At 32.9% G+C, this 13,212-nt stretch overlaps 1 protein-coding gene across 3 annotated transcripts; it reads right to left on the bottom strand.

Annotated features, from left to right (window-relative positions):
- Positions 1–379: 379 nt before the first annotated feature.
- Positions 380–12,522, bottom strand: LOC128991790 (beta-galactosidase-like). Of its 3 annotated transcripts, none has more exons than XM_054414977.1 (13): positions 12,409–12,522; positions 11,001–11,213; positions 9,892–10,064; positions 8,633–8,783; positions 7,329–7,392; positions 6,990–7,084; positions 6,086–6,269; positions 5,251–5,469; positions 4,310–4,425; positions 3,504–3,758; positions 2,890–3,018; positions 1,855–2,061; positions 380–1,187 (listed from the first exon to the last, which is right to left on the bottom strand). In XM_054414977.1, the coding sequence occupies exons 2-13, from the start codon at positions 11,061–11,063 to the stop codon at positions 954–956; spliced, it is 1,890 nt and encodes a 629-aa protein (XP_054270952.1). In that variant the 5' UTR covers positions 11,064–11,213; positions 12,409–12,522; the 3' UTR covers positions 380–953. The 3 variants fall into 3 exon arrangements, with proteins under 3 accessions (XP_054270952.1, XP_054270951.1, XP_054270953.1); XM_054414976.1 differs by having other exon boundaries at positions 12,362–12,454; XM_054414978.1 differs by lacking the exons at positions 11,001–11,213; positions 12,409–12,522 and having other exon boundaries at positions 381–1,187; positions 9,896–9,934.
- Positions 12,523–13,212: the final 690 nt, after the last annotated feature.

Here is a 13,212-nt window from a genome sequence, read left to right as displayed (position 1 = left end):
ATTCTATCACATAAATTAGGTGCCTGCATGGATTTCTACAATGTAAAAACTACTATTTATAAGATGAGAAATTATTAAATAATTCAATGTAAAAAAAATTCAATTAATTTTCCCATTTCGCTTGGTGTCAAACCCCTAGCCGAGCTAGCTTTTTAATTGTTGATGGACATTATTGGTTGATTTCAGCGGAAAACAACGTTGGATTTACAACATTGTCATTTTGATTATAAGTTGATCAATTGCTATTCATTATTTACAACTCTTGAAACATGTCTTTCAAAATACCCTCTTTTTCAATGCTACCAGGTAAAATGCGCAAAATCAATATTTCTATTAAAATGTAATAAAAGGTTTTGACAACATACAAAATACAATTTCACATAATACATATCTTTACTTACTAAGCAATACCTCTCTTGGTTAGGACTTGTTATAAAAATGAATATAATTAACGTGATTTTTCTACGTTGACGTCGAATTATATTAACTATTAGCTTTTACGTAATAAGAGAGTTACTAGTTAAAGTGAAAAGACAAAAATGAGGATGACAAAGAGAGCACGCAGAGAGGTAATTTGGTCTGCTATAATTAACCTTTTGGCTTACAGAGCGCTTCCTCACAGTTGGGGATCAAAAGAGGGTACTTTCTTTATCTAATGACACCTTTACAAATTAACGGAAATTGGTTTGCAATTCATTTAATAAAGTGCAGATTTTCTCGTAGAGGTTTTTTTGTGAGACAGATAAGATAAGAGACAAGCATATTGACAACAAAAATATTGTTTCAAATAAGTTTTATATACTTAGGTACTGATTCATGTTCAACATATGTGCATTGGATTATTCAATTTGGATTGAAGTTATACAACTATAGATTGGACTCATAAAATATATAAAAAGTTATATTTTTTTCAAATAACTTGTTTACAAAAAACTAACGTTCTTCATGTTTTCCTAAACATACACCACTGATATTTTCATTGTATCAGAGTCTGTTACTGACTGTGTTTTGTTAAGTACCGGTTTATCCACTAGGCTGATGGTTCTGTTTGGGTGTTCTTTCTCCAGTTCCAGTATGACGAACACGTTGTCCTGACGTAGGTAAGGTGCAGGAAGGTACAGAGTAATCTGGGGACCTAAGGAAGGCCAGTAGCGTCCTAGGTTGATGTCATTCACGTACAGCACGCCCTGTAAACAGTCAGGTTGAATAAGAGATTAACCTAAATGGTGAAATTTAGGGTTGCGATTCCAGTCTTAGTTTAACGAAAACGTTTACAAGGGGAGAATCAAAAGGTGCAGGTTCACGTCTGTATTGGGTATAATTCTGATTTTAACATCCACCCTTGCTAGAGAAGGAACAATAAGGTGAATATATTAATATATTGATAATTATAGTTCAGACCGAAATATTTTGAGTTTAATAGATCTTTTGCTGAAGATTCAATAAACAATGTGTGTTTTACTAACTTTAAAATTAATTTGGCAAAATGAAATTTTATTGTGAAATTAATAGCCACTTTTCAACAATAAAGGCAGTTTTAGGGAGGGTTAAACGTTTTTAAGGGTTTGTTTGAGAGTTCAAACTTAATTAAGGCAAATTAAGTTATAAAATCGCATATTTTCGTTACTGTTTGAAAATACAAATTTTCATAACAATAACAACTTTTCCAGCACTTTGTAGATAGATTCCTCTCATATTACTTTCTGTTCTTCTCTAAAACATTATCTGTTAATTTTTTGTTTTCGTTTGTATAGCAACTAAGTAAATTGCTCTGAAAATCCGGAAGAAAATTGCTAAACAAGCTTAAATAAACACACATTTCGTTTATATTCCGTTAGTCAGTATCTTCAATACCTTCCCCCAGCCAGTCATGTCCACGAAGGTGTCGCTGGGAGGCTGACCAGAGTTGGGCAGTTGGAATGTCCCGCTATAGAACGCTGGGAGCTGCACATTAGTAGAGGTTGGTAGACCTGGGATGGACGACACGTTGGTCATCGGATACCCGGTGTGTCTCCAGGGTCCAAGAGGTGATCCGTTCAGGGTGACGTTACCGAGAATACCCTGCAGTTGAAGAGAAACTAGTAAACAATTCAATTTATTGAAATTCTTCAAGTTGTTTTCCAAAAGTAAGCATAGGTAGGTTTTAATTTTACTTTTTGAATGTGCAAAAGATTCAATTTAGCACTGTAGTAGTTCCTTATAATAAGAGAACATAAAATCTAAATTATTTGTTAGATTGTAGGGTTCAAATATATGCTTGACATTATATCCATTCTGTACGTTATAAATTAGTTAGTTGTATTTTAGATACTAAGAATTAACTCTGGACTAAAATTGGTCACATTTGATTCGATACTGAGTATTCTAACAACTTCAAAATTAAACTAAAACTCTCTCCAAAAAATACAATGATGCCTAATCTAGAGGTTAAATACCTTGTTGCCAACGTAACCATTGGTAGTCTCAATAGCTACATATACGAGCGACAACCACGTCTAGGCTTGACAATGACACCACAAGTGCGACGAAACCGGTAGCCATTTAAAACTGCCAAGAATTACGTTGGCAACAAGGTATTTAACCTCTATATTAGTAATTGTTAAGTAATTTGTAAGGCACCACCTCAGTTATGATGTCATTCGTCATTTAATTTAAAACATAACATTTTATGAGATTCATGTCCGAGAATGACAGTTTGATAGCCTTTGTGTGAAGAACGATAAAACACATATTAAATGACAAAAATATATTAACATACCTATCATCAATTATAAAATGTGATCAATGAACTGCTGATAAAACAATTTTATTAGCCGACTATTTGACTTACCCAACTACTAAAATAAGAATGTGCTTGTACACATTTCTTAACACATTGCAGTGATTTACCTTAAGGTCAGTCATATTGCTATAGTTTATGTGGCCTTGGTTTTCTACCAGTAAGGACAACAGAGTGCCAGTATTTGAAATGTACATAGAAGAAATGCCTTCCGTTCTTCTTAGAACTCCCTTTAAAACCTGGAATAAAATTATAAGATTTAAGAAATATTACTTGAAGTGGTAATAAATCCATGGGAATATTTTAAGTTTTACAAAAATACTCGTATTCATATATCAATGATACCCAGGTCAAACTTGAAATAATAAACAGCAATTATTAGCAATTATCAGCAATATCAGCAATTATCAGCAATAAATCTTCAATTATTAGTATATGTTCACATATACTAGCACTAAAACCAGTTAAGACTTTCGTAATCATATTTTACTGTCAAATTATGTAACAAAGACAAGAGTATTGTTTACTCAGAAATACAATAATTATTTATAGTTTGAAAATTTCAAATCAAATAACTAACGTGTATTGTCTTGGTTTTTTTAAGTAGGTTGGTTGTAAATGATTATTGACAACAATAGTTTACAATTAAAATTGTACAAAAACATATACAATACTCATACGCTCTGGGTATATACAAAATCAAATAAGTTAAATGACATCTTACCTTGTCTACATAAACATACGTTCTGTCATGTATCCTTCCAATTTGTAGGAGTCTGAGTTTCGTTGGAGGTAACGAAGCTTCATACAACATAAACCCACTGTAGAGCTCAAGTGACTCCAAGGTTTGTGGTTTGTCGAAATATCCAAACGGGATACCAGCAGCGGAGTTGAAGAGTGACGTTTTAGGATCCAGTTTGACAACTCCATAATTAAATGGAGGATTGTCATCAACATGTAGGTCCAAAGTTTGAGTGAACTGCAAAAAAGATCATGTTGACCTACTATTGCTAAAATATTGGTATAGAGAACTAAAGGTAATATATATATATATACGTCCTTGGAGGATTGTGTTTTTAGGGTAATGGTGATCTAAACAAATTATAATTATTATATGAGCAATGAGCAAACTCTTCTTGGAAATAAATTAATCATATCCATTATAAAATTGATAAACTCATCTTTATAGTTTTATACAGTGATTAAAAAATATGGTTTATCAAAAATATATAGTTTATAAGCTTTAACAATATTTACACTAGGCCTACAGAATTTAAATTCAAAATTTAATGTTAATTTAATAAATTAAAGTTTTCATCATTTGGAAGTTTAGCCCAGCATTGAAGAACTAAACGTTGCGTATGAGAAAGAATGTAATATCTGTAACACAATTAATACCCTTATTTCAACCTACAATGTTTTTTTTTTAGGTCGGTATAAGTAAACAATGATATAATTTAATATTCTAATGCACACAGAGTATATGTAACGATATGTAACGTAGTATATAAACATAACTTAACTGCACACCTCTGCAAGCACTGCTTTTATGGCGTAGTATTTCTCCGTTAAGTTCCCAGACTCGGAAATTGGAGCGTCATAATCATAAGACGTAATCTGCGGCGAGTAAGGTGGGTTATTTGCACCTAAAACATGTTTGACACTCAATTTAAAACTAAACTGATGACGGCTGCAGATTCGAGCAAGTCTTCCAAACAAGCTGGATTCACTATCGTATTTTATAATATATAGACGCATGTATTTTCTACTGATTTGAAAACCTGTTTAATGCCATGACAGAAAGATTTAATTTGATTTAAACTATGATTTCTTGTACATTATTATGAATGATTTGTTTTTACACCGGTTTGAGTAATAGATAGGGAATATTTATCAGTAGCTTACTGTATATGTATTAGTATGATTTGAACAGAGAGTAAGAGGTACACAAGCAACTATAAGATATGCACCTTAAAGCTTAAACATTAACCCAATTAATTTTATCAGAATCGAATTCAATGTAGAGGTGAAATAGTAGTAAAAATGTAAGATCACGGTCAATATTTTACTGAACATTATCTAATCTAGTTTTATAGATTCATGGCTTTATCCAACCAAATAGTTGGTGGTCTTGGAAAAGAAAAAAATACAGATGAAAAAACACTAGTCGCAATAGTTAAACTGTTCATTCTGCATGTATAAAATTTCCTCAAACACAAGGAGGTTTTTACTGATACAAATTGCTTAAGGTCGATGACCCATTTAATATTCTATAAGGGAAAATCTTGTAGTTACAGATTTTACCAAACTTGGTATTTAAATGAAATGAATTTAAAAATGACTTTTTTGAGGTAAAGCTAGAGCTGCCGAGTCCCCTGCCACTGAACCTCTAAAGATAAATGAAATATTTATTTGATTAAATAACACTATATTAAATAAGTAATTAAACTTATAAATGTCTCCAGCCAAACCTGAGGTGAATCCAAAGTTTGTGCCACCGTGGAACATGTAAAAGTTGAATGAAGCGTTGGAGTAGAGCAGCTGTCTGGTAGTGTTGACTACAGATTCTATACTTCCCCCAGCCTCCATGTCGCCCCAGTGGGTCAACCAGCCGGGGTAGAACTCTGAGTTGACAAGGGGTCCATGTGGCTGAATCTTCCGAAGATCTTCAAAGGCTTTGGTGACATTTCCTGTAATTTTCATTTATGTATTACCAGTAAAATAATATAGCACTTCTTAAAACAGCTTCTGAAATTGTTGCTTTTTAATAAAGAAACATAGAATGAGAATGTAAATATGCTAAACCCTTTTAACATTAAGTTTATCGAGTAAACATCAGTAAGTAGGTGTGTAATGGTCTTGTGTGTGTTAGTGCAGTTGTTGGAGTTAATTTGAAAATTATCTTGTGAAAATCTTGGAACTACTACTTAAATAAGCATGATATTACATCGGTAGGTTTGCTTCAACCTCAACAACTAAGTTAGGTTTGCTTCAACCTCAACAACTAAGTTTATAATTTGTTTTATACAATACATCTATCTTATAGGATATTCTTCTATAAACGAATCATCAAATTCTCTTGGTTTTCACAAAAAAAAACTAATACAACGAACTCTAAACCAAATAAGTTATTACTTTGAAGCTAAACGTGTCAGAAATTAAAACTATCACTTAGGTTTTCCAGAAAAAAACATGAACTACAATTTACTGTTTTAACTATACTTCAGATAACACACTCGAAATATATCAAGAAAACGGGCCTTTTATGGATATACACCTAGATATAAAGTCCCAGAAACATTTTACCTACTGTCCCGAAGTCCACTGTAATGAAAACCCCTCGAATAGGTCCGCATTTTAGGTAACCGCTGTCATTCCCGTCCGTGGTGAACAGTACTGCCTTGTCTCCTATGTAGCTTCTGAACACATCTCTCAGCCAAGCTGTATACGAGTGGTCACAGGCCCAGTAGCTACCGTACTCGTTCTCTACCTGTAACATACGTAAAGGTGGGGATAAAAATACCACAGACCTCAAGGTGTGTGGAGGGGGGTTAGGATTCCTCCAGCCTCGAGAAAAACTTGGTACACTGATTTGGGACCGTTTGTGACAATCTTAGTGAGTATTCTTGCTAAAAAGTGGTTTTATGTTTGCTGTTGTTTGTTGGTGGATGACATTGATTTGCCGGAAAAGCTTAATTCTTCTCGTCAATTTTGATTACGGGCATGACGGAGTTATGTGCTCATACTTAAGTGTCGTTTGCTGTATATATTTTCGAAGGAAGACTATACAAACATAATAAATAGCAAACATAACATTATATAACAAACCGCACAGGAAACTCAAAAATAATAATATATGTTTGTAAAGTTGTTGATTCCCTGTTCGGAAATCAGAGAAGATCATCTAATCATTGTATAGGTGTGCCTTTAGATTCAGAACTACTGCAGATGTAAACTATTTTACCCTAAATTAGGATATGTATCGTATCTTACCTTTTAAAATGATATACAAACCTAATTTGTATTGTTTAATATCCCGTATGTGCGTTAGACGACAGTTTTGTAGTGTTTATAAAAAAATACATGTATAACGTAGGACTAAATGATCACTAATATATATGTAAATGGAATTAAATGTAGAATAATTTTAAGTTTGTTAATAATATTTTTTACATATGCCCTACTTATATTTTAATGTTTAGGGGCCTACCTGCACCATGATAACAGGTCCTCCATTTCCATACAACAAAGGCTGTATCCTTGGCATTAACTGTGATAGCCAAGTATAAACATAATGTGTGTGACCTATAAACCAAATTATAACATTACATATAATAAAGCATGGTGAAACGACAAAATATACATTACTAACGAAACATTCATTCAGCTAACGGACAAGCTTAACACTATTTAACTGCTAGTAACGTAGCAATAATCATTGATAAAGCATACATTAATTTGGTATATACTGTACACTTTATATTCAATAAATATATTTTTTTATTTTGCACATTTTACGAGTTTATATTAAGTAATAAATAAAACTTACTCGACTCATTTGTCCTTAATCCCATCTCAGGATTTTCGTGTAGTAGCCATGGAGGATATCCACCCTAACGACAAAAATAAGAATTACTATCAAAATCTTAGTAGGATAAATTTGAGCTAATAACGAATATATAAGAATAGTTATTTGTGTAACTAGTGGTGAAAGTGGCACTTTGCTGCACACGAGAGCAATGTTTACGCACGAGCCGCAGGCGAGTGCGGAATGATCTCGAGTGCAGCAAAGGCCTTTTTCACTCGTGTTACACATTATATTTTTCCTACAGTTACTATAAAGCATATAAATAATTAGTCTTTCAAACACTATACAACACGTTTTTAGGTTCAGCTAGCAACACAAATGGTGCCCTAGAGAAAGTAGTACCCGTGGTCCGTATCACTCCGCTATTTTTCCTCGACAAGAAATGTGCTCCGCGTTTTGAGAATATAGTTCCGTATGTTTTTGTAATTTGAAGTGGTTTCCACGCCAAAAAAAAAAATGCTTTAATGGTATGTTCTTGTTTATTAAGATCGTAGGAATGTTTTAAAAACGTTTAAAAGAAAAGTCCAGAAAGTTCAGAAATACCGAAACTATAAACACGAAATGACAGGTTAAATCGTAGTTATAATAGTCAATCAGCTGCTCATAGTATTATTATCTTTAAGTGTTGCCAACCTATTTCCAAGCGTACACGGATTACGTGCATAATAGAACCACGCTGTTTTGTGTTGTTTCGTTGGAATCCTGATGTGCGGCAAAGTATAAACCGTGCGGCAAAGTATAAACCGTACGGCAAAGTATAAATATGCAGCAATTAGCAGCTTTCTGTGCTATAAACAGTACAAGGAAGCCAACTTTGTCGGGTGACTGTAGGAAAAATATATTTTTCCTACAGTTACCTGAGAAAGTGGGCTTCATTGGACTGATTATAACACGCAAAGTAGCTAATTGCTTTTGCAGCACAATTTTTTTTGCCGCAATCCAGTATTCCAAAACTGTGTGTTTAAATATACCTATATACCACTAGATTAAAATTTTCAAGAGGAAAACTTATTTTACACTTTTTTAATAAAAAAAAATTATGTTTGAGAACGAAAACCTTACATTTTTATTTTCTATAACTAATCGGTATTCTTCCTAAAGTATTTAGTATTAATTGTTCTATCGTGGTTGGCTATTAGTAAAGTCATATATATAATTATAATTTAAGGATTTTGGCAATTCAAGCCTTTTATGTGAGTTAAACTGACAGGTTTTGTAAGTTAAAAATAATTCTACGAAGAATGCATCTAAGAAAATAAACTTACGAAGTCCCTCTCTGCACATATATACGGTCCAGGTCGTAAGATAACGAGCATGTTTTCCTCCTCAGCTATTTTTATGAAATGCTCAAAGTCATTTTGTCCAGAGAAATCGTATTTCCCTTTAACCGGCTCGTGGCTTTTCCATTCAATGTACCTGAAAACCCCATTTTGTATTTGCTTTCCTATACTAAACGTGCTACCCATGAATACATAATAAGCATGGGTAAACATAACATACAATTCTAAGAATTTTTATCTTATACTGTATGAAAAATACTGAAGAGTTATTTGATCATAAGAAATACTTTTTGCAGCATGATTTTGCAGCATATCTTTTTAACAAATTTCATAGAAAATTTATCCAATGTTAACTTATAAATATACAATCCAAGCTTTCTAAAAATAAATTTCAAACAACCTTAAAATATGTCTAAACAAGATAAAAATACCCCCGCCGCAGCAAACCTGACGCCTAAGCGAATTTCCATTTGGCTGAATTGATTTTCAATTGATCTATTTAAATAACATTAGGTTTAACGAGTACCTAGGTTTGCTGCTACAAGGAAACTAATAAAGTGTGTGTTTTAAGTAAAATAATTATTGCTTAATATAAAATGAATATATTTGCCAAGTTTGATCAAAAGATATCCATAAACAAGCAAACTACAACATTTTACAATATTCTCCATAAGAATAACATGGGAATTTTTAATTTACAATTTTTTTAGTTTTCTCCGTAACCAATAACCGTATAAAAACACTTTGATATACTGAATTGTTTGTTTTTTTAAGCTCTTTAAGAAGGTTTAGAGAAAAATTGGGAAATTTTGTGTTTTGATGGTCAAAAGTGAGAAAACCCAATTTTTACCCCATAAAACCCCCCATAAAACCCTGTTCCCATGGTCCGATCATGCTGGATCGCGAACTCATTCAAGTTTATCCCGCCTTACACCTTCAAACCAAATTTCATCAAAATCGGATAAAAATTACTCAATTTATCGTGTTCACGGATATATATATATATATATACATATATAAAAATTTTAACGAGTGGTGTTTTTGGCCTCTAGGGACATCAAAATTAAAAAGTAAATCGGTCCCGGGCCTAAGTCTTACCATGAGACCTACGGTAATAGCTACTTCCCTATAGGGAAATTCGCTAAAATATAAAGATACAATGTAAAACTGTTGAAATGAACACAAACCAACTTGTGGTCATAAATGAACAATAAATTACTAAATATATTAAACATGTCACTTACGTACACACAGCATTGAGTCCGGCAGCGCGGTATTTTTGAATTCTATCCCGCCAATACATGGATGGTACCCGGAAGTAATGTAGAGAACCGGAAATGTACCGGAAAGGTTTGCCATCTTTGAGAAAAACATCATGTTCATAATCAATTTCAAAGCTTCTTTGTTGATATTTCACCTGAAAGTAGCCCACATAGTTGTATCATTAAATAATTTATGTATTGTTATTCATGTAAAAGTAGGGTTTGTATGGTGCTGTGGATCTAATTGTAGATATTTCCTGTTCAAAAAATGGCATGGTGTTTGCCTAAATACTTAATTTATAACAATTATTGAATACAGTTTCCGTTTCGTTTAGTTATGATTAAGTATTTATTATCATAGTTGAATTGTTTTAATACACTTTGGTTAATAAGTCGATTGATTTACTAACACTACTAATTTTATTTTGCTAACAGAGTATGCAGTGACGAAAGTTATAAGTCACCATCGGGTGACGTACAGACGATGTTCAGTTTCAAAACATACCTTCCAAAGAATTTACTCTATTAATACTATTCTAATAACTAAATTCGGCTGAACCTTTGTGGTTTTATATTAATCAGAATAGTTAATCGTATAATATTTTTCATTTTCTAGTTTCTATTTGGAATACTGATCAGTTTGCACCAAATTAGTGTTATAATAACGATAGGTATCAGACCTAATGTAATAAAAACGGAAAGCTATAATATTTAAAATCTGGCTTACTTTAAGTCTACTAGACTTCATGTATTACATGATGTTTATTTTTATCATGAGATAGTATGGTAAAAAGTACAAGACCTATGTGTACCTAATCTTTACAGGTTTCCTACAGTTAAGATTGTAACATAATGTCATTTTTGCTTCTAAACCCGTATTAAAACCAGTAGTAATCCTAAAAAAAGTCGTACGTTACGGACACAAATAAACGCTCATTTACGGATAAAAAGTATTATACACCTAAAACAAAAGTAACATAACTGACATGTTTAATTGAGTAACAAAAGTCATGTATACATTAGACTTTAGACAACACACTAGTAAATAAATAAGTATAGTGATCTAAGAATGTCTAAGAATCTTTACTTACAAAACTCAGTGACAGCGAGCCAGGCAGACTTCCAAGTAGAAGTAGACACAACAGACTGATCATGGTCGGAGAGATAATGACTGTCACAATAATCAGTTTTCATCCAATAAACACTTCCGGCACATCAGCTGTTCAATACGTTACCATAATCAGCTGTTTACTCACACGACGATGTTAGCTGTCCAGACACACAGACGCCGACTGGAATGTTTCCTACGCCATTGACCTCAAGATCAATTACTGATTCATTCCAAGCATTGCTGTGTTTGGTATATGTTATAAGCTATTTAGACATTATTAGGATCATTCCCATTTCTTAGTATAACCATCCCTAAGAGCTACATTTTCGCTTGAGGAAATTTCCAGAGATTTATTTTTATCCAATTTCTTGTCTTTGTAATCATAAAAAATATTTTATTTATCTAGATTTAAACAGATGAGAGTTTTGGATTGAATATGAGGTGTAAATTCTATGTTAAAATTAATTTATTGATTACACTATTTGAATTTATTAACTGGAAAAATTATAGATCGATTCAGATTGATTTTCTTATCATTAGTTTGACAAATATGAAATTAGGAATGAGATGTATCTTTTTTACGGACTACTATTTATAAATTGACATTAAAACACATTCACAGCAATCTGACTTGTCTTTATTTACTTTAAGGGGTACCTATACACTTGTTATTCCTTTGTCGTATAACATGTTATATTATTATCTTTTCCTACAGTTACCTAACAATGTACATGTTCTCTCACTGATTTGAGAAAGCAAAGTGGCCAATTCGCTCATCAGTGAGACAATGTTAACATTGTCTCACTCTAATTACTTTGTCTCACTCCAGATTTGCAACGTGAAGGCACGAAATAGTGAGCGCGTAACATGCAGGCAACGTCGTATGCGCGCGAAATACGTTGGCAGCACTGGCTGTAAATCAGCTGGTCAGCTGATGTACTGTTGTATTTGTCACTTCACATTTTATGTTATATTAAAAGTTCAGTTCTGTATAAAAATAGGTTATGTTTCTTCACCAATTTATTTGTTTTATGGTAACTGTAGGAAAAGTATAATGTGCAACTCGAGTTCAAAGTACAATTGCCTCACTCGAGAAACCATTCCTCACTCGCCTACGGCTCGTGAGTAAGGATTTCTCTCGAATGATTCAATTGCTCACTTTTCTCACTAGTTGCACAAATAACTATAGGTTAATGTTATCTTTTTATGGAAGCATTGATTGAAAACACGTATAAATAATAAAAGAAATATTAATGTCAGTTTTAAAGTAAATATATCTTATTATATAGTAAAACAGAAAGAAGTATTGATTGAAAACTCTTCACACTATATATTATGTACCTGTATTATGTAAACTCCTTTAATTAGCATATTCAATCACAACTTACGTAAATCAAAACAGATTGAAGTGTGGGAAATATGACTACACTCGAGTAGTAACCGAACTGAACTGCCACCTTATTGCCTTATCAACTGGGTCGAACAGCTGTTGTTAACACAGCTGGTAAACAGCTGATTGGCACGCTCAGTCGTTTCAGTCTAAGTCAACATTTGTTTCTTATTTGACCGTACAAATAATGAAGTTAGCAGAAACTGGTACACAAAGATGTACCGAAACTTCTTTCCGAAAGTAAATTAAGTTTCTAATGTTGTACAAATCTTAGCCTCAAACCTGTTGATCATAGTTAAAACGGCACTACACAAAATATTCATAGTTTTTTGATCACCTTAAATTAAATCCCTGCAAGGTATTGCTAATATTAACCAACAATAAACTAAATAGAACGTCCATCTATACTTATATAAAAAATAGATGGCGTGTGTATGTATGTGTGTGACTTTCTGTATGCTAATCAACAACGCTGGAATCACTGAACCAATTTAAATAAAATTAAGCACATAGAGGGTCCACATATCTAAGAATGTTTAGGCATATTCACTTCCCTGAGCTTAATTCGGGCTACACCCATGGATGTCCAAAGTTTTTAGGTGAGGTGTTCAAAAGTAAATATTGATATGTATCCATGACAGGATGGGAATACTCACAATGATTAGGTTTGCATTGACATTTCAATGTAAACAAATAGAGCTGTCAAAAGCTTACTTCACAATAGCCCCTGACCCAGGTCCCTGAGGTCCCGGGTTCAAATCCTGCCAAATCACCAATGGGTTTTATCTAAGTGATAATGCCG

The sequence above is a fragment of the Macrosteles quadrilineatus genome, unplaced genomic scaffold (assembly GCF_028750875.1).
Source record: "Macrosteles quadrilineatus isolate MER2022 unplaced genomic scaffold, UCM_ALF_1.0 Scaffold_4__1_contigs__length_99947679, whole genome shotgun sequence".
NCBI classification, from domain to species: Eukaryota; Metazoa; Arthropoda; class Insecta; order Hemiptera; family Cicadellidae; genus Macrosteles; species Macrosteles quadrilineatus.
The sequence above is the reverse complement of the archived record's forward strand: the minus strand, read 5'-3'. Positions and strand labels throughout refer to the sequence as shown.